The sequence below is a fragment of the Leuciscus leuciscus genome (genome assembly GCF_965113295.1).
Source record: "Leuciscus leuciscus genome assembly, chromosome: 3".
NCBI lineage: Eukaryota > Metazoa > Chordata > Actinopteri > Cypriniformes > Leuciscidae > Leuciscus > Leuciscus leuciscus.
The window spans coordinates 16773088-16796319 of NC_138727.1; the positions used below are offsets into that span (position 1 = coordinate 16773088).

At 37.4% G+C, this 23232-nt stretch overlaps 2 protein-coding genes across 2 annotated transcripts in view; one reads left to right on the forward strand and one right to left on the reverse strand.

The window, feature by feature from the left end:
* Positions 1-2632: 2632 nt before the first annotated feature.
* mettl14 (methyltransferase 14, N6-adenosine-methyltransferase non-catalytic subunit) lies at positions 2633-7196 on the reverse strand. The gene is made up of 11 exons (XM_082162738.1): positions 7013-7196; positions 6802-6890; positions 6586-6673; positions 6405-6482; positions 5149-5236; positions 4949-5039; positions 4538-4679; positions 4365-4457; positions 3581-3697; positions 3279-3489; positions 2633-3160 (listed from the first exon to the last, which is right to left on the reverse strand). Exons 1-11 carry the CDS (start codon positions 7076-7078, stop codon positions 2859-2861), a joined length of 1365 nt encoding a protein of 454 aa, XP_082018864.1. The 5' UTR covers positions 7079-7196; the 3' UTR covers positions 2633-2858.
* Positions 7197-8344: 1148 nt separating this feature from the next.
* The window catches only part of prss12 (serine protease 12), a 50094-nt gene continuing 35206 nt past the window's right edge, over positions 8345-23232 (forward strand). The window contains exons 1-4 of the mRNA XM_082164676.1: positions 8345-9132; positions 11915-12053; positions 16657-16835; positions 16933-17083. Of these exons, the coding sequence (XP_082020802.1) occupies positions 8784-9132; positions 11915-12053; positions 16657-16835; positions 16933-17083 (818 nt within the window). The 5' untranslated portion in view covers positions 8345-8783. The remainder of the gene's footprint in view (positions 9133-11914; positions 12054-16656; positions 16836-16932; positions 17084-23232) is intronic.

The window sequence follows — 23232 nt, forward strand, 5'->3', positions numbered from 1 at the left end:
TACACTAACAGGTTTGAGATAAGAAAGAGGTGTGTAAGATAGCACATCATAGAGTGTCATTTATGTTCATTTTGGAAGTGTGTTTGTTGTATCTATTTAATTATTTCTTTAAATATCTGAGATGCTGTTATTCACTGGAGTTTAGTTAAAGAACAGACTTCTGGCTTTAAGGGTAAACAGACTTCAGAGTAACGCTTAATTTCAGCTCATTTGAAACCCTCTCATGCCTGACGCACGTCGGCTCCAATGAGACACAATTAGGCTGACGTTTGCATTCATCCTGCTGAATGATTTATTGCTTTGGTCTCAAATCCGTTCTGAGCCCAGTCTCCGTTAGTTACCCCCACATCAGCACCGAAACAAACTACACCAGTCTTTGTCAGAAATTTCCAGACCAGTCACTTCTTTTGAAGAACTGATGGTTTTATTCCAAACTTTGACAGCCAATCAGCTGCTGAGTCTAATTAAGCCCCACCCATGCAGCATCTGATTGGTCACTACTGTCATCAGTTGACTTTTAATTAGTGATGAGATCTGTCAATCTCATTGAAAATAATCCTTTGTTGCTTTAACTTCAGAATAGTGGAACAAACACAGTGAGTCTGCTTAATTAATAATGCTGTGTGTGGGGTGTGTACACTTCCATGTGTGTCTGTGTGCTGAATTAGTAATGTAAAGAAATAGCTTCTTTTTCCTCATTAACCCACATCTCAATGCCTCAGGAGCAGATCAGTGCTTAAGCTTCAACAGTGTCCTGACATTGTAAAGATTTCTTCGATTTAGGATTTGTCTCTCATAGGCCTTATCTGATCAATGTGTGAATGTAGGCTGTGATATTTTTCATATTAAAAAAAAAAAAAAAAAAAATCCTAAACTCTATGTGGTCCCCCTAGCACCCCTTTGAGGCCTCCTGGGTGTCCCCAGACCCAAGTTTAAAAACCTCTGTCCTGGGTAATCACTGATTGCTAAATGGGACAAGTCAAAAGAGCCCACCACAGAATCTCTGATATTTTAGCACCTAGATATAATCCGCCAGGTGAACATTATAAGCATGATTGCATAGAAAAGTAAAATCAAACAAGACAAAAAGAGACACTTATGTAATGATTGTGGAATACAGCTCCAGTTTAAAACACCTCCCATGCACGCTGTAATAACAGTTATGGCAAATGTATGCAAATGTATGTATTCTTCATCATGTGCTAATTACATCAGAACATGCCTGACCCACATTTCTGCTGGCCTAGAAGATGCTGTTACATTCATTCACGTAATGTTGCAACTAAATCAGGTCAGAAACCAATGTTAAAGCTTAGATAACTGGTTATTGTATATTTGATCAATTGTAAATAAAAGTACAATCATATTTTGACACTGTTTGTGAAGGCAAGATGGTACTATATTGAGACTTCACAGTAATTTTAAATACTCTGAGCTCTTTGTGAAGATCTTTCATTAAGATTCAAACTCATTGGTTTTTTCAACCTTTTTGTCAAGATCTATATTGTCCACAACAATATTCAAAGGTCCCAAGATTTTTTTGTCGTTTGTGATTTACAGGATAAGGATTAAGGATAAGGATCTTTACTTTTTACTTTTACTTACTCACAATTTCTACCCAATTAATTATTTTAAAGCTTGGCATAACAAGAAAAATGTATATTCATTATAATAATGATTTATCTGATCAATGTGTGAATGTAGGCTGTGATATTTTTCATATTAATAAAAAAAAAAAAAAAAAAAAATCCTTATCTAGATTTTATTAATTTACATGGCTTTTTTTTTTTAAGATAAAAGGTTATAAACCACACCTTTAAATAATTAAAGCTATCTAGTAGGAACCCTGGTTCTTCAAGAAAAAAGTTGTTGAGGGGGTGTGTTAAAATATGAAATATCTTAACTTTTAGAACTTTTTCCCTAAATTATTGCTTGTTTTGTCTTATTTTAAATCATCTTGAGGCCCCACTGGGTCCGGGGCCCCTGGATGAGAACCACCGTTTCAGACTAATGTTCTTATTTTGTTAATTGAGAAGAATATTGCCTTACATTTTAAATCTTCTCATTTTTACTGAAATAAAAAAATGTTACTTGTTTTTTTAAATGGAATATTAATGTAGTTCTTATAAATGATTTATCCGTGCACATCTTTTTTTCATGCGCCCTCGTAATCTTTAATAAAAAAATTACATCCCCCTCCAATTTTTCTGCGCAAGAGCAGGACAACCTGTCGCTCACATGAGATCGCACAAACCAATCAATTCCCGATGGCCAAAATTAAGTCTCACCCTACAATTTTTTATACAACCAGTTACAACTAGCCTTAATAAATTCTAAATATTGCCATGTTATGTTTCTTATGATGAGTAGTTCCCCACCACAAACCAACCTGTAAAGTAAAAATATAAAAAATGGGTTTACTGCAAACCAGTAATTCTACATGTTCCTACTGACAGAATCAATGAGCTTCTTTAACACCGATCATACAACCTAGCCTTGCTGCCCTCCACAGGACACACAGGAAGTTTGCACATGACGGGAGAGGCTCTCTGATGATCGGACACACATAAGATGATACAAGTAATGTGCAAATGTAAAAAACAAACAAAAATGAATGCTAAATCCTTTCAAGTTTTCATAAAAAAATTGTTTTATTGAGGTTGAATACGATTCTTACAAATGTCATTCAGAAAGAATTGAGTTAGTATGACATTAAAATTCATTCCCGCTCTTAACCTCTTACATAATAAACTAAAAAAACAATACAAAGGGGAACAACACCTTTTCAAATGTCAGGTAAAAAAATATCAGACACATCACATTTTCTGTTTTCAGTCTCAAAGTTGGCATGTTATGCACTATCGGGGTGGGAATCCACGATGTGGGCCGCCACGGCCTCTGAATCCCCCTCGATCTCCACGGAAGTTTGGGCGGTTTCTCTCTCGACCTCGATCCCCTCGTCCAGAAGGACCGCCCCGTCCTCCTCGTTGTGCTCCCCCACCTCTCTCTGCCATAGATTTAGGAGGTGGGGATTTGGGGCGGAGTCTCTCAATTTCTTCAGTACAACCAGACAAGTAAGAGTTGGGCTCACTGAAGTGGGTGGAGTAAGCTTCCACATTGAAGTTGCTATTGGTTAGGGTAGGGCCCAAAGTCAGCCATCCTGAAAAAACAAAGCAGCATAACATTAGATCAGAATAAACACACTACCATTTAAAAATGTGGAGTCAGAAAGATTTTTTTGTAAAAAATGAATGATGACCCATAGGCTAATATCCAACCTGGCCTGATGGTGCTGTCCCTGCCAAACAGGTGCAGCCGTCGACGGCCCAAGCAGAAATGTTCAATGATGTGGAAAATCTCCACTGGCTTCTCAATATTGCCCATCTCTGGCTCCTCTGTAATGATCAGGTCTATATCCACATTAGCATGAATGAAATCGCCATCTGTGCTGCGTCTAACTGTGCCTTTGATACCCATCAGACAGTGTTCCTGAGTGACATCAGAGAAGAAAAAATAAAAGCATTTCCAACTGGAAACAATTGTTAGCGCCAACAATGTTGTGGCTTGCCACAGCTCTTACCTTAGTTCTCTGGAACACTGCTTTGGGGTCCAGCGTTTTGGTCTTACCAGGGTTGTTTTTGTTGGTCTTGATCCAACAAATGTCTTCACATCGCCTGAAGCCCCATTTCCTCAGACACTGAGAGAGAAGAGAGAAAGATGTTAAGATATAGTTTGCAAGACTCACAGACAATGACCGTACTGAAGCATATTTGTTTGTGGGCAGGTAATGTAGTAATGCATGTCATTTACATCATCATGCAGCATTACTTCACATCAAAACAGAACTCACATTAAAAAATCTTGAGGTCGCAGATACATCACATTTTGAGTTAAGCTTAAGATCATGACAGGGTTCCCACGCCTTGGTTAACTTCAAATTCAAGGACCTTTCAAGGACTTTCAAGGTCCAATACCCTCAAATTCAAGGACTTGATGTGGGAACATATTTGTTGTGTCCAACAATGTTGAGGTACCATCGTAGTAGTTTCGTGCGCGCGTTAACGTCATGGCAACGTACAACACAAAGTCCTTCACGCGGGAAAGTAAAGTAAAGTAAAGTAAATCAAGAATACTAATATGCATAGGCCACAAAGTGTTGGCGAAATAACACATTAGCGGACCGGAGGGAATAATATGGATTTTTTTCTCCCAAAAACGTCTTGCACAAAATAAATTCAATATGTTTATTTTCAAAAACTTTCAAGGACTTCAAGGACCCGTGGGATCCCTGTCATGATTAACGCAGGTGATAATTTGCAACAAACAGAAATATACCACTCTGTGTGTGATTGTGAGATTTGTACCATTCGGCCAAGATCAAGGCCTTCTCCTGAGCCACACCACAGGAAAACAAAAGAGCGAATACATGAGATTTCCTCTATGTCCAGCTTCATGATCTATATCAGACATAAAATAAATCAATATAAATCAATAAATATACGTATATATATTTTTTTTTTAATTTGCAATAACTCACATCGTCCCAGTTCCAGAAGCGCTCGTTGGCAATGATGCCCGACTCTCTGTAATACTCCTCTAATGGAGGCTCTATCAGAATCACATCAAACTTGCACTTCAAATCTCTCAGATCAAATGTGTCTGGATCTGCCTGCAGATACCTGACACACAAAAAACATCCATATATTCATAGTACATACATGCAAATGGGATCAAAAAGTCTCCTAGTCAAATGCTTCTAATTAATTAATTTATTTATATGCTTTCCAAATTGAAAATCATTTGTTTTTAATCCATGTTTAAATTTAAAAAAAAATTGCTTAGATTTACAATGTGGTCTCAAACATAAGAATGTATAAGTGAAATTTAGTTTAAAAAAAAGGCCAATTAGACATCTGCTCTATTTTGTAGAGACAGCAGGCTTTCTCACATGGGTGGGGTGTTGGTGGCAGAGATGAGCTCATCTTTTAGTCGGATGAGCTCTCTTTGTTTGGGGTACTCCTCAAACCTGTCAGCCAAACCTATAGCACAACAGAACATAGGTTAACATGATATCACAGCTTGGCATGAAAGAAGGAGGCAAGGATAAAACATTTTTTTTTTTAAATAGAAAGAGATCGGACCATTTACCTCCATCTCGGATAAAGTTCTGAGGTCTATGACCTGTGTCCACAAAGTGCTGGCAGTAATCATTGTGGGGATTTAAACTCTGAGTGCCCTGTAAAACAGAAAGTGATGATATCTTGATCTTTATAATAAAAAACAGCTTGTAATGACATTATTGATGAAGTTGGCATGAAACAGAAGTTGCGATAGTCTTTCCTTCCCTATTATAAAATACATCTGAGTGAAACGACTTCTGGGACGAGAAAAAAAATGTAGGGCGAGACTTGACTTGATTTTGTCCATTCGGAATTGATTGCATTGTAGTTTTTGCAAGTGGAAGGGAAAGTTATTTTGATTGAAGATTACAAGGGCATGAGAAAAAAAGAGAGATGTGCATAGATAAATAATTTATAACTTTGGTTAGTCTTTCAAAACTCTTCACACACTGAGCACAACAATAGTCTATGTGGGCAACTCTTTGGATCATTTATCATGGCTTTAGTCATAAAATGAATTCAGTGACTACATCTTTCAAATTACATGAATTATTTTCTCACTCAGACACAACCATCGCCAAACCAAAACAGGCCAACTTGCACATTTACATACTCGTTTCAAAACTGCTAAACTTGAGTTCAAAAACTGATCAAGACTGTAATTTGCTACTTTTCTACAGTAATACCATATAGAAATATATTCTAAATCTACCAAATCTGTCTTTCAATTTCATAACCATCTATACAAAGGGTGACTATAATTAATTTAGTAATACATTTGTTCTTTAATGTAAACTTGGACCATGTAACAAACTGCAGTGAATTCTGAACAGTAGAGAGCTGTCATTCTTGTTTTATAAAACATTTTTATTAAATAAATCATTGTGATGTAACGTTGCCTGTTAGTGTTTTTTATGTAATTGAGTGAAAAGTGTGTTCGTTGAGTGAAATCTTTGCTAGTGTTATGGAAGAATTGATTTTGAGACATGCATGAAGTGTTTCGGTTGTTTTAGTGCATTTTGGATGTGAAATGAACTGATGTGCCAAGCTGAAAGTTGGTTAGGAGAACTGAGTGAAGAGTTTTGAAAAAGTAACCGAAATGTGTGCTAGCGATTGTAAAAAAACAAAAAACCCTGTAATATCCCATAAGAAAATAGGAAGTCAATTTTGATTTCACAGAGACTTTAAAAATCATCACCAACATAATGTAAGATTTTGCACAAAGTCCCATTGTACTAGCATGTAATTGTTATATAAATAATATATTATTGCGTTTAACGCTACCTTTAGGAAAGTGCTGGAGTCTTTGTACACCTCTTCATACGGTCCGCTCTCCTCCTGCTGCTGGGGCTCAACAACTTCCTGTAACACCAAACAGCAGATCCAGGATCAGTTACCTACAGCCCTGCCCTGATCTAAACAGAATATAGAAATTACAGCTGATTCCAGATCAGTGCTCACTCACCCTCTGCTCCTCCACATCCTCCTCTGGGTCTTCACTCTCATTCAGACACTTTCTTTTCCCACCAGGAACTGATGTGTCAAATGATGCCCTACAGTAAACATAACACAGACCAATCCTTACCCCATCCTTATTGTCACGGATCTGACCTGTGCTTCGTGTTAATGTTGCCCTACCAATACAGTTGATCAAAACAATCAAACAATCATATTTCAGTACCTGCATGTCTCTCTGGTCTCTTCGATTTCTTTTTGTTCATCTTTGCTATTGAGAACAGCACCGATGCTATCGGGACTCTCTGCCCCGAGCTGCAGAACAAATCATTAACATCAACATAGCTATCTATATTTATTCATAAGTCTAAAACCATTGGTTTGCCAATAACGTTACTCGCTAACACTGCCTTTATGCAGTAAGCTAAAAAGTTCACCTGTTGTGCAAGAAGCTGCCGTCTTAGCTTCTGCCTTTCACGTATTTCTTGCAGCCGGCTGTTCATGGCAATAATATTTTGCAGGGAAAAAAACTTCTCATACAATTATTTGATGAAAACAAAAGTAAGGCAAAAAAAATCCACCGAAAACCTCGACGTGAGAAGCAGTCGCACGTATTTTACATCATCAGACGCATACTATGACGTCAGCAAACGGCTGATACTTTCTTTTGAAGTTAAAACAATGCGTATTGATTTATTAAGATATATTACATTTTCTGCTTAATAATAATATTATGTTGCGATCATGTTTTATTCTTAATTTTCTTTCTTTTAAATCCCCGTTTTTTATATCTATTAATGACTTTTGTAATAAAAATAAATAAAAAAAGTTTTCTTCCACATAGCCTATTGTAGCGCGAAGCTAGAATAACTTTATTTTAATTCACTTTTAATTATTGATGTATTTATATTGTACAGAGGCCTCCATCACGTTGTTTCAGAATGGTACTTTTTATGCCATTTTTGGATGTTTGTAAGGGGACATATTATATTTATTATCTTTTATATAAATGTATTATTTTTTTTATTTTTTTGTTTATTCTACTACTCATCTAATCTTATCTAATAATAATAATAATAATAATAATAATAATAATAATAATCGATTTTTAATCCTAAATTTACTTTTCCTCTTAGATTCTGAAAATATAATAGCCTATATTCTCTAGAAATTATTAAAAAAATGTAAAGTATAATGGTGTGATAGAATGTTTTGAATCACACTGAAAGTTTTAAAGTTCTCTTGCTTCAATCTCCAAACACCTTCAATCTCTAAAAGAGCTGTTACCACAAAGAAGAAGAAAAAAAAAAGAAAATCAATGAACAGCATTTATTTGAAACAGAAATCTTGTGTAACATTATACATGTATTCCCTGTCACTTTTGATCAATTTAATAGGTCCTTGCTGTAAATAAATAGGCCTATTTCTTTCTTCTTCTTTTCTTACTTATCCCAAGCATTTTTTGTTTCCACAAAAATATTAAGCAGCAAACCCTGGTTTCAACATTGATGATGTTTTAGAGCAGCAAATCATCATATTAGAATGATTTCTGAAGGATCATGTGACACTGAAGACTGGAGTAATGGGAGCTAAAAATTCAGCTTTGCCATCTAAATTACATTTTAAAATAGGCTATATTAAAACAGAAAACGTGTACAGTGTTTATGTCTGTTTTATTCTGGAGCAGTTATTATTTTCCTGACACAAGAGGGCAGACATGAACTTTGTCTCGTCCGTTGGTCATTGCGACCATGCCTGAATGCTTGAACAGAATATTTCACACCGGAGCCTCGGAGAAAACAACAGTGATGACCACACCAGACCAGACACTTATAATGAGTTAACTGAACGTGGCAGACTCGTTTGAGTTCACATTCTGGGAGGATCGGTTCGGCGCGCGTACATTAATCGTGGACCATCTCCCAGAAGAATGTGTGCTGTCCTGACTATTCTGTCGTGGAATTAATTTGCCTCATACTATTTTGGATTTTCTGCACCTTCACGCACTTTAATGAAGGACATCATTATTGATTTTTTTACTTCAAATCTCTGGTGACTCGATCATCAATATGCATGAGTCATTATAAGCCCCGCGGTTTCTCTTTTATTGATCAGCGTCTGACTCTGATTCTCCAATAACAGCCAAAAGACAAGATGAGACAACTCAAGGACCATGTCTCCATATAGACTGGAGGAGGAACTGTTGTTATGGTTGTGGTGACAGTGGCAGACAGGTTGATCGTGATGGATGTGAGATGTGGGTTTCTCTTCACCCTCGGCACGCTGCTGCTCATCGCCTGCACTCACGGGTCTCCGTTCACCGACTGTATTCAAAGCAAAGGGAAAGCGGGCTTTTACGTGGGATCTATAGACGCCACCGAATCAGGCGTGAAATGCATGAACTGGAACGACGTGCCCGGTGTTAAAGAGCGATATCCGGGGAAAGGTCTTGGAGATCACAGTTTCTGTCGGAACCCGGACGGGAGAATTCGGCCCTGGTGTTTCTTCCCAAACAGCCGAGGACGCATTGACTGGGGGTACTGCGATTGCAAACAAGGTATATATAAGCTACATAAATAAAATGAATTTGCAAGAGCAGTATTTTATATTAACTTATGCGAGGGGAAAACGCGCGTCAAGTGTTTCTTTTCTTAGACAAAAGACCTCAACGCGCAGATCTAGTCGTTCAAGATTAGTTTAATGTTCATTCTTAAGTGTTTTGCTTAACTTATGATTGATAGTTAAACATATTCAGATCAAGAAAACTGCAATGCATCACGCAAGCAAGCTAAGACATGTCCAAACTTCACTGCATCCACGCGTGGGAAAGGTATGCGCGCCTCAGGTAGCACCTATAATGAGAACAAAGCAGCCACTCTCATCCGGCGCACGAGGTCATTTTATCATTTGGGTCTTACTTTGAGACAATGATCTCTAACAGAAATTTCGCAATGTAAGTTATTTCGGTTGCAGCAGAAGCTGTATAGAAATGAGTAAATATGCACGAGCGCGTCTCGTCTTGAGCTGCTCAGAGCTTTTGCATTTCTGACAGGCTCGAGCGCGAGATCTGGAGTCAATGCGCTGTTAAGAAGTCAGTCAGTAAGGTTTAATTTGGCAATCACTATTTGAAAGTGAATTTTGACTTTTGTGACAAACGCGAGAGTATAAATAGTATCGAGAGCGAGACGTATAATGCCTATAGGATACTGTGCTATGAGAGAGAGACCGGGTCGATACAGGTCACCCTCCCCTCACACACACACCTTTTAAGGTAAATTTGTTTTTAAAAGTCAATTTCTGTATAATAAAATAAAATAAATTATTGGCTACAAAAAAAGCTAAGCATTTCCACTTTTCCATGGGAAAAAATGTTAGTGGAACACACGACACGTTGACCTTATGTGAGATAAGTAAACTCCCCTTGTGAAAACTAGTCCCACGTGTTACCATGAACAATGAACTGTATTGTAAGATATATATATATATATATATATACACATATATATATATATATATATATATATATATATATATATATATATATATATATATATATATATTATATGTACAGTTGTGCTCAAAAGTTTACATACTCCTTTCAGAATCTGTGAAAATGTGAATATCTTTTTTTTTTTTTACAAAATAAGAGTGATCATAATTTTTTTATTTAGTACTGTCCTGAATAAGATATTTTACATAAAATATGTTTACATATCCACAAGACAAAAAATAGCTGAATTTATAAAAATGACCCTGTTCAAAAGTTTACATATTGATACATATTGATTCTTACTGTGTGTCGTTACCTGAATGATCCACGAGTCCACGACTGTTTTTTGTTTTGTGATGGTTGTTCTTGAGTCCCTTGTTTGTCTAGAGCCGTTAAACTGCCTAATGTTCTTCAGAAAAATCCTTCAGGTCCTACAAATGACTCAGTTTTACAGCATCTTTTGCATATTTGAACCGATTTGAACCCTTTCCAGCAGTGACTGATTTTGAGATCCATATTTCATATTTCCATATATTCTAATATAGGCCTTAGAAATAACACTTGGAGAAGAGGTATAAAGTTTTAGGTTGAGTTCCTCTATAATCTTTCCATATTTATTATTTCTGACATTTGTTTACAATCTTTCCAATAGTATTATAATTAGTTAAAAATCATTTTGAATGTTGACAGCTCATCAGTGTATTAAATGGGAAACGGATGAGTTTATTTAAATATTTTGGTATTCTATTAGTTTACATTTCCAGCATGCATCCGCCGCCTCACATTTTCAAAACATTCTGTAAAAGCTTTGAAGCTCTGAAATGTTTGAAGAACATGTGCTGCCATCATGTTTCGTTGTGCTCGGTGTGATTTATAACTGAATGCAACAGCTGGGCGGCTCATACTGTAAACACTGGATGCATAAAAGGTGCTATCTCCCCCCCCCCCCCCACACACACAAACACACACCTGTTCCAGTAGCAAGTGAATATATTAATACTGTTGTAGCCACACACACACACACACACACACACACACACACACACACACACACACACACACACACACACAACACACACCTGTTCCAGCAAGTGAATATATTAATACTGTTGTGGCCAAATTTATAATGTAATCTGAAAATATTTGTTATGGAAGTTTACATTTTGATCTATTTTATGTTTAAAATCAAAATTTTATAGGTAGTGTTTTCAGTTTGGGGTATCTGGTAAATTAATACAACTTATAATGTATATAATATAATATAATAAAAATACCAATTATTGCATTGTTTGCAATATTTTACTGTATTTTGATCATCAGTATCTCTGAATTACGCTAATTCGTATCCAAAACTTAAAGAAATACCTACATTGTGTACATACACAACTATTAATTACAGTAACATACTGTAAACCTGTGAATATTATGTTCAGTTAGAATGTAGAGATGTATTTTAATAGTAAAGAAATGGCTTATCTCATCTGCACCCAGTCGTTTTATAATATACATTTTTGTACTGCTGTGCTCAATAGCTTACATTGTTTTCATGACATACGTTTTAGCTGTGAGCAATTTTCAGTATCACATGCACAAACACACACATTTATTATAGAACTGCCAAGTGAAACTCATGTGGAGGTCAAAGCTTTCCTCTGTCATCACATAAAGCAAGTCATGGATTAATGTTTTCGTGCTGCGTAACTGTGGGAACATTTGTAATGCTCACATTTATCAAGATTACGGAGACCAGCGGAACCAATTGTTTGCAGAACATTTACTTTTATCACCTGCCTGAGCAGTGAAGGTCAACAACACTCAAGTTTAACTCACTTTTTGTGTGTATTTGCAGGCTCTTTGCGACTGCAGGGAGGCAGATCCAAGTTGGATGGTACAGTAGAAGTGTATTTGAATGGTGTGTGGGGAACCATCTGCAGTAATGACTGGGATGACCGAGATGCCGCTGTGGTGTGTCGACAGCTGGGACAGGGGTAACACATACACACATATACTGTACAGTACACACAGTATGTAAAACATACTGTCATACCACTTGCAGTACGTAGGCTGTTTGCAATGTCTGAAAGACTTACTATATTTATCAAAATATACAGTATATCACAGATCAAACTTTGCAGAAATATCCTGCAATGCATTGGACTTGACATCCGTTTCTAGTGTGATGAATGACTTAATGGATTATAGCAAACTCTTACTGTCATATTTCTAATAAGTGATGACCACAAATAATTATATTGTTTTGTATATATTATATTATTAACTATAGTAAACTAAACATTTAGTGTCTTTTAGACCACAGTTCTTGAAGCTTTAGGGCCCTATCTTGCACCCAGCGCAATTGACTTTGTACACCGACGCATGTATCATTCCTATTTTGCACCCACGCAAAGCGGACTTTTCCCTCCACAGACGCACGTCGGTAAGTTAGGAAATACACTTGCGCTCCCGGGGGCGGTTCAGCGCAAAGAGGAGGCGTGTTCCGGCGCAAACGTTCCTTCTTGCTATTTTGCAGGTTTAGAAAACAATGGCGCCACTAACCAGGAACATTTTTTTAAAATCAGTGGCGCGTTGCGCATGTTATTCATATGCTATTTTAAGGGCGCATGATTGGCCATAATCAATGTAGCGTGTGCACAACGCGCATACACTTTGATTCTCTCATCTACACAGAAGCGGCAGTTTTCATTTTTGCAAATCATACATTATTACGATAGATAGATAGATATATAGATAGATAGATAGATAGATAGATAGACAATTTATTATAAAAGCATACATCTAGCTTACACATTTACCCAAATTATCCGAAGTTAATTTGGGTGGGTTTCTCCATTTCAATGTAACTTCTCTCTTTTACGGCCGTGACGAGAGCGTTGCTCTCCTTGGCTGTGAACCGCTCCTGGCGTGCGTCTGGCAAATCCGCCGTTACAATAGCAATCCGCTATGGAATAAGCGCGTCTGCTCTTAAAGGGAATGTGAGATGACGCTCTGATTGGTTTATTTCACGTTACGCCCAAACCACACCTATGAATAATGAAGCTACTTCAGACCAACCCATTTTAGATTTGCGCCTGGCGCAAGAGTCATTTATCCCGCCGGGAAAATAGCAACAGCGCCGAGACCCGCCCACAAAGTTACTTGCGCTTTGCGCTTGACTCTTGCGTTTCAGATCGTTAAAATAGGGCCCTTAGTGTGTTTAGTGTGAAGGTGGATTGTATCAAAATTGCTTTGTCTTGTAGTGTATTTTGTGCTTAATTTTCTCACAATTTCCACATAATGCGCTGCACTGGACGTTGCAATGGCTACTGAGTGGCTACTGAGTCTAAGGGCCAGATTTACTAACAGCTTGTGCTGGAGCAAACCCTCTTTTGGCAATAAAAAACTACTGTCAGGATTTACTAAATATACATGGTGCAAAATGAGTTGCCCTTTCGGACACAACATTGACGAGAGTATAGAATTAAATATAGTATAGTATTATATAGTATTAAAATAAATCATGCAAAGTGATTTACTAAGGTTTGCGGTAGTGAATTTACTGCTGCATTATTTAACTCTAAAAAAAGCATGTCTTAACCCGTTTTGCATTTGACATGGCTATGTCTGTGTTGTTTAATTTGCACATTGTTAGTAGATCACCCACAGAGCTTTCCACTCCCATCGGCGCTTTCAAAGGGTTGCGGTCTCACGCTTATTTGCCCTGTTGGTTACACTTTATTTTAATGTGACGTAGTTACATTATACTTACTCAAATAAGTACTGTATATACTATATGTATGTAAGTATGTACTTGCAATAGGGTTACGGTAAGGTTTGGTTTAGGTTTAGTTACTTGTAATTATGCATAATTTACTGTTATTACTTTAGCAAGTGTAACGTGTAACACCTTAAAAAAAGAGTTTCCACCCTGTTTAGGTAATCTGGCCTAAAATGCAGAAATAATTGTGCTTGACTTGATACTTGACACTTGACACTGGACAGTCAGGAGATAAAGGAATAGTTCAACCAAAAATTTACATTTCATCATCATTATCTACTCACTCTAACGTCATTCCAAATGGTTTGACTTTCTCTCGACTGCATGAGCTTCAAAAAGCTATTTTATCCTGAAAATTTGATTTAGAAATGCAAAATAACCATCCCTGACCCTGAGATACTAACTGGATGCCATTATCTGACTTAAACATGCAATGTGGTGAGGTCATGTGACAACAATGTTGCACTCTACTAATGTAACTTGAATAATGCATATTGTTTCACAAAGGTTGCATAAAGTAGGCAGTATGCATAGTAAGAACAGACTAAGAATGTTATTTTATTTTTCCCAAAACCTGAACACAAACCAGACATACTATGTACTGCTGAAATATTCAGCATATATTATGTCTGTCCATGGTGGATGGTAAAAGATGCGTTTGTAGTTAGTTTTTGAAGTCAATGCTGCCACAAAGAGATAGTTGCTGTGTCCCGACAACCATATGCTTTGTTTATTCCCTAACCACAAAACATCTTTGTAAGGTTGTACATGGAATCCTTTGGTATTTGACCCCAGTGGGTCAAAGGTCAATCTTTCACCTTTAAACACAGCATATGAGTGAGTTGTCAGGCGGTGAATATATGTGTGCGGGTGTTTTAAATAAGATCGCTGATTTCCCCAGAGAGTTCTAATCTCTATCTCGAACACACCCATGTGGTTTGTGTCTATCACGGTCACACACATCTGAGAGCATTTGTCTGAGGTCATTACTGAGTGTGCTTAGGGAGAGGTGACCGCAGGGTCTCGTAGATCACATGACACAACAATGACAGTTATAAATCTGACAAAAAGTATTATTTTACCATTAAAATACAAACGGATACATACATATGCGTGGACCCGTCATCATTTGACATCGGGAGCTTAGAGTCCATTTGCAATTTGTGAATAATTCATTGGGTGTCTCAGCTTTGATAGATGAACAGACTTGAATTATTTAAAAGCTAGAGAGAAAGACTTCACTGACTTTGATTTATGTTTTCCATCTGTCTGTCTACCACAGAAGCTCTCAAGCTTTGTATAGTAGAAGCTTATAGGCAGCAAATTACATTCTTAAGAATAAAAACATAGTTCAATATTCTGCCAATTTCATTATCATTGACTCATTGTTTTAAAGTAGTTCAGATTTGAGAAATGTGTCTTGAAATCTTTGTGCTCCATTCTTTTGCAAGTAGTTCCCTTGTTTGTATATTGCCAATGTTTGTATAATAGTATTTAAATACATAAAACATACTGAGATTCTAATGTTATACATTATCAGTCAAAGGTTTAGATTTAGTAAGACCTTCTTTGGGGAAAAAACTTTTATTCTGCAAGGGTGCATTGAATTTATCTAAAGTGACAGTAAAGACATATATAATGCTACAAAATATTTCTTTTTTTGAAATAAATGCTATTCTTTTGAACTTTGTATTCATCAACAAATCCTGAAAACATTTATTACGGTTGCCACAAAAATGTTAAGCAGCAATTTCCAACATTGATTATAATAAAGAAATGTTTCTTAAGCACCAAATCAGCATATTATAATGATTTCTGAAGGATCATGTGACACTAAACACTGGAGTAATGATGCTGAAAATTGAGCTTTGCCATCACATGAATAAATGACATTTTAAAATATTTTCAAATAGAAAACAGTTATTTTAAATTGTAACAATATTTCACAATATCACTATTTTACTTTATTTTGGTCAAATAAATGCAGCCTTGCTGAGCATAAGAGACTAATTTTAAAAACATAAAAAAATCTTACCAAACTTTTAAACGGTAGCCTATATTTCTTTATTGAGCATTGTTAAATTAATTAATCAGTGTAAACCAATTATTTGTTAATGTAATGGGTAACATGTAGCCTTTTTGGCACCTTTTTTTTATCTCTCAATATTTCATCTCATTTATGAATGACTGAACAAAAATAATATAGGGAAACAATCATCGGCTTAATGGTTGACATGAATCAAAAGTGCTTATGCTTAAGACGTTGACATGTTTAAGAGCTGCCAGGTTATGAGATTCATGGGATTAAATCTTTTAAATTTATTCTGTAATTTAGTTTTACACATTTATAAATAACAAAATATTCTGTCAGTGGTATCTTCATTTTCTTGTTAAAGGATGTGAACTGAGATTAGTCATTGTACATGTCAGTCAGACAGCTCCTTATCAATATCCCGACCATATTTTTCAGAGCAGGGACAGAAGAGAGTTCCAACAGTTACTCAAGAATAATTTGCAATACTGAACAGCATAATGCAGAATTATCTGTGGCTATAAAAGTTGCTAATGCTTATTTTAACAAAAAAAAAAAAATATATATATCAAGTTCACAAAAATTTCTTGCGATTGCATCTGCATCATTTGCAACCGCATGTGGGATCATGACCCCAGGGTTCAGAACATGTGGTCTACTATTTATCATTTACAAACTTTGACAAATGTTAATGAATAGTTGAAATATCATGAAAACTAAATGGATTAAATGACTGAAGTGAGATAAATTAGACAAAAATGAAAAAAATTGCACTTTGTCTCAGTTACAGGGCACGTGCACGTGTGAGTCCTCTGTCACGTCTGGTGGTGTCTGTAGTTCACTGGCAGACTGTGGGCTGTGAGGGACAGGAAGAGGACTTACTGCAGTGCAATCGCACCGTATGGAACGGGGGAGAGTGTGTTAACCGTCAGGCGGCTGCCGTCTCTTGCACACCAGTGGAGGGTATGCACACGCTCACAGATACATAAACACAGACGCAATCACAAATATACTCTCAAGTAAAGGGAAAATATCTTGAAGCTTGTGTGTGTATGTATAGCTTCAGTGTTTGTCCCGGTGCGTCTCTCTGGTGGTCCATCAGCGCATGAGGGCAGAGTAGAGGTGCATCATGCAGGACAGTGGGGCACAGTGTGTGATGACCAGTGGGACGATAATGACGCTGAGGTGGTCTGCAGACAGCTGGGGTTGGGGTAAGACACACACACACACACACACACACACACACACACACGTCACACACGTTGTGTTCTCATGTTTTATGGGGACTTTCCATAGACATAATGATTTTTTTAAATTGTGCAAACTGCATATTCTGGCCCCCTACACTAACCCTAAACCTACCCATCACAGAAAACTTTATTCATTTTTACATTTTCCAAAAACATCACTTAGTATGATTTATAAGCTGTTTTCTTCATGGGGACCAAAAAATGTCTATACAAGGACAATATTTTGGATATTGCCATCTTTGTGGGGACATTCCCCATAATGTATAGGGTTTACCAGGCCACACACACACACACACACACACACACACACACACACACACACACACACACACACACACACACACACACACACACACACACACACACACACACACACACACACACGCACGCACACATTTGGTTTTGGTTTTGGTTTTAAAATCCAATCTTTTGTGTTACAAATCCAATTAGGTCAAATCAGGTCAATTCAGATAGTAAAGAACAGGGGTCCCCAATCCTGTTTCTGAACCTTCCTGCCAAGTTCAGCTCCAGCCCTGATCAAACACAACTAAACCAGCTAGTTAAGATCTTCAGGATAACTACTGAGAGGTGTGTTGGATTAGGGTTGGATCTGAACTCTGCAGGTAGTTAGGGCTGCGTCCGAAAACTTAAAAATGCTATCTTTGCAGGATGCATTCCACGGTAGGAAGGCATCAAGGCACGTCCGAATCCAATAGTCACTCTTGAGATAGCTTCATCTGATCAGTTTTTGAAGATAGATATATCCTTCGCTGGCTTTTGATATCCCACAATCCTGTGTGTACCATTCCGTGACAGCTAAAAAATTAAGATGGCATCTGAAAGTTGCGGTTGGTGGTCAGTTTCTGTGTAAATGTTCGTTTTTGAGCAACATTTTCCACTTTTGATGTCATTTCTAGCAAAAACATTACTATTGAAGTAATTTTATATATTATTTAGTTATCACCAAAGCTCTATTTTGTTGTAGAATATTAAACTGTTATGCTGCCTCAGAAGTCAGTTCGAAAGGTAAGTTCGAAATCAGTTACCTTTGTGCACAAACGCTGCCTGCAAAGTCATTGCCTGATAAGGCAGCGAGGCAAAAAGTCAGCTGCCTAAGCTTTCAGACGCTGCCTAGATCTCCAGGAACAGGATTGGGCACCCCTGGTGTAGAAAATATCTGGTATATCTACATTGGTTGGCTGCCATAGTAGAGAGATAAGAGAAAAGAATCATATCATTCCGCTGTGGTACTGAAATCATTAGGCGCATCATTCAACACAACATTCATGCATATGCTTAGTTGTCATTCAGTACACAGTGAATGCCACTTATGAGAATGAATGAATGAATGGATTCAGACATGGCTCCAGACACTACTGCGCTTTGTGAATAACATTACATTCATGTTTTGTCCCATATTATGAAACATACTTGAAATCTGATCTAACTAGAATTAGTTTAATCACATTTTACACCACATATTATGTTACTTGGATTGGGTTTGTTTGAATTTTTTGTTTTACTATTGATATGCTGATTAATTCATTAATTGTATCACAATATTCTTAACAAATATTTATATTTGTATTCCTTTTACATTTATTATTATTAATTTTATTTGTTTATGTTTAATTGTTCTAAATGAATTCATTATTAATAATTCATTAATTGACAGCCCTTCAAAAAACTAGACATGTATGCCAAAGAAATCAGCCTGTCTGAACATAGCCATAGAGGCATGACCTGTTTTTTTGGGAACACACAGTCTATTTAGAGGAACACCAGGGCGTTCTTTTCAACTGAGATGTGTGAAAATAGAAGGAAGATCGAGAGGAGGTAGGAGTGATAAATAGGGAAAGAGAAAGAGAGGAGTTGAGTGTCTTCTCTGCATAAAAATGTGAAATATTTTCTTGGGAGGTCCCTGACACACAAAGCCAAAGTGTTCTCGGTAAGAAAGTGAGTGTGTGAGAGACGGACAGAAAATTTAGATAATGAAAGGATGAGTGCCAGAGGAAGACAGATCGAGAAGGCAAAGAGGCGTAAAGGGTGATTTAGTGGGAGGAAAGGAATTAGAGAGGAACGGAAAGAGGGAATGGAAAGATCAAGATGTGAATCAGGTTGATTGTTTCTAGCTTTTCAACTATAATGTAACAACGGACGTAATAAATGGCGCCCAAAAGTGAGCTTTGCAGGTGTGTGAGTTTGTATAATAATCACTCATGTGAATGGCTCTTTATTGAGCTGAAACAACTCCTGTTGAATAAAATGTGTGGGTTCGTGCACATGTCTGAGACCAGTTCCACTTCCTTAGCCTCTCAACTTTCAGTGATTATTGACTGCTGAACTTTGTGCTTGATTGCCTATTAATCACAGAAAGAATGAAAAATATATATAATCTCATAGCACACTCTTAATGTGACCCACAAAGTCTGCTTGAAACAATTCGATTTTAAATGTGAGTGTACAGAAATCCTTGTTGGAGCTCTGCCATCCTCACCGATTAAGAATGGAAGAGCCCGAGGGTAACAGACTAAATGGCTGCCTCTGACATCTCTCTCCCATTACCTGTTATGTATAACTGTGGCCTATTTTGCCAGCAAATCAATGTGAAATTAAAAAGGAGGTTCCATGCTAACATAAACAATTGCAATAGACTAAATCATGGAGTGGTTTTATCCTTCAGGGCTGAAATATATATTCCTGCTCAATTTTAGTGAGAAAAAAAAATCACATTAATTAAAGGATTAGTTCACTTAAAAAAAAAATGTTGCTGATAATTTACTCACCCCGATGTCATCCAAGATATCCATGTCTTTCTTTCTTCAGTCGAAAATAAATTAAGGTTTTTGAGGAAAACATTCCAGGATTTTTCTACACAGAATGGACTTCAATGGCAACCAACTATACCAATGTTCAAAGAAGGTTCAAATGTCCGTCTCAATGCAGCTTCAAAGTCTCTACACGATCCCAGTTGAGAAATAAGTGTCTTGTCTAGCGAAACGATCGGTTATAAAAAAAATAAAAAAATAAAAAACTTTTCAACCACAAATGCCCGTCTTGTACCATCTTTGAGATGCATATTACGTATGCATTATTGTAATGCATGTATTACGTCATCACGTTGGAAAGGTCAAAGGCCAAAAATAATAATAATAAATTAAAACAAAGATGTCGGATGATTTTGAAGTTGGAGGAGAAAATGAGATGAAATTTGTTGCCCTTCCCTACCTTTTTGAACCGGAGTACACAGACAAATAACTTAGATAGATGACGTGACGCGTGACCTTTCCAACGTGATGACGCAATGCGTGGCACATCTCAGAGATGGTACTCGACGAGCATTTGTGGTTAAAAAGTATATATATATATAGATATATATTTTTTTTTTTGAAAATGACCGATCGTTTCGCTAGATAAGACCCTTATTTCTCAACTGGGATCGTGTAGAGACTTTGAAGCTGCATTGAGACGGACATTTGAACCTTCTTTGAACATTGGTATAGTTGGTTGCAATTTAAGTCCATTCTGTGTAGAAAAATCCTGGAATGTTTTCCTCAAAAACCTTAATTTCTTTTCGACTGAAGAAAGAAAGACATGGATATCTTGGATGACATGGATATCTTGGACTGTAGTTTTGTGTTACATACTTTTAAAAAGAGTACTTATTATGTAAATAATATACTTTAATATACTGAATGTCATGTTTACAGGCAATTAAACGAAAATGCATCATAGTTTAAATTCATAAATAAATGCAAAGCGCTGAGCTTTAGAGTGGTTTTAAAAGTGTACTTAACTATTACTTACTTAAATGTTAAGGTTACATTTGTGTTTTTTTTGTGTTTAATGCTATTTTATCTGCAAGTTGAGTTTAAAAAAAAATACTTGTAAGATTTGAAGTACACTACAAGCATACAGTCAGTTGTTACATGTATGGTCTGTCTCCCTTGTTTCATAGGGCCCTATCTTGCACCCAGCGCAATTGACTTTGTACACCGACGCATGTATCATTCCTATTTTGCACCCGCGCAAAGCGGACTTTTCCCTCCACAGAAGCACGTCGGTTAACTAAGAAATACACTTGCGCTCCCGGGGGCGGTTCAGCGCAAAGAGGAGGCGTGTTCCGGCGCAAACGTTCCTTCATGCTATTTTGCAGGTTTAGAAAACAATTGCGCCACTAACCAGGAAAAAATAGTTTAAAGTCAGTGGCGCGTTGCGCATGTTATTCATATGCTATTTTAAGGGCGCATGCTTGGCCATAATCAATGTAGCGTGTGCACAACGCGCACTTTGATTCTCTCATCTACACAGAAGCAGCAGTTTTCATTTTTGCAAATCATACATTATTACGATAGATAGATAGATAGATAGATAGATAGATAGATAGACAGACAATTTATTATAAAAGCATACATCTAACTTACACATTTACCCAAATTATCATACGCCTGTTTAAACCGAAGTTAATTTGGGTGGGTTTCTCCATCCCCAATGTCCCTGACGAGAACGTCGGTCTCCTCGGCTGTGAACTGCTCCTGGCGTGCGCCTGGCAAATCCGCCGTTATAATAGGAATCCGCTTTAGAACAAGCGCGCCTGCTCTTAAAGGGAATGTGAGATGACGCTCTGATTGGTTTATTTCACGTTACGCTCAAACCACACCTATGAATAATGAAGCTACTTCAGACCAACCCCTTTTAGATTTGCGCCGGGCGCAAGAGTCATTTATCCCGCCGGGAAAATAGCAACAGCGCCGGAGATCCGCCCACAAAGTTACTTGCGCTTTGCGCTTGACACTTTTGTTTCAGATCGTTAAAATAGGACCCATAGGGCCCTATCTTGCACCCAGCGCAAGTGACTTTGTACACCGACGCATGTATCATTCCTATTTTGCACCCGCGCAAAGCGGACTTTTCCCTCCACAGAAGCACGTCGGTAAGTTAGGAAATACACTTGCGCTCCCGGGGGCGGTTCAGCGCAAAGAGGAGGCGTGTTCCGGCGCAAACGTTCATTCATGCTATTTTGCAGGTTTAGAAAACAATTGCGCCACTAACCAGGAAAAAATAGTTTAAAGTCAGTGGCGCGTTGCGCATGTTATTCATATGCTATTTTAAGGGCGCATGCTTGGCCATAATCAATGTAGCGTGTGCACAACGCACATAGCCTACACTTTGATTCTCTCATCTACACAGAAGCAGCAGTTTTCATTTTTGAATACATTATTACGATAGATAGATAGATAGATAGATAGATAGATAGATAGATAGATAGATAGATAGATAGATAGATAGATAGATAGATAGATAGACTATTTATTATAAAAGCATACATCTAGCTTACACATTTACCCAAATTATCATACGCCTGTTTAACCGAAGTTAATTTGGGTGGGTTTCTCCATTTCAATGTAACTTCTCTCTTTTACGGCCGTGACGAGAGCGTTGCTCTCCTTGGCTGTGAACCGCTCCTGGCGCGCGCCTGGCAAATCCGCCGTTTCAATAGCAATCCGCTATGGAAAAAGCGCGTTTGCTCTTAAAGGGAATGTGAGATGACGCTCTGATTGGTTTATTTCACGTTACGCCCAAACCACACCTATGAATAATGAAGCTACTTCAGACCAACCCATTTTAGATTTGCGCCTGGCGCAATAGTCATTTATCCCGCCGGGAAAATAGCAACAGCGCCGAGACCCGCCCACAAAGTTACTTGCGCTTTGCGCTTTGACACTTGCGTTTCAGATCGTTAAAATAGGGCCCATAGTGTTTTTGGTTTAGTCCTGTGACCCAGTTTTCCCCAGTCTGTCTAATTAGTCATCTCTTTTCACCTGTGTCATGTTAATTTTCTAATTTAGTTCCTTTTGTTTGATCTGTGTATTTAGACCCTGTGTTCTCCCTCAGTCTTCGTCCGTTCTCGTTAATGTTAGTGTGGTTTTCTCCTGTTTCCTGAGTTTTGTCATTAAAGACCATTTTTATCATCATCATCCTTCTTCGTGCTATTTCCACAACCACGTTATATAACATCAATACAATGAAATGTACTTATTTTTCACAATGGCTTGACAGTTCTTTAGTGTAAGAAAAATCGCATTTGAAGAAGCTCATCTGAATCATAA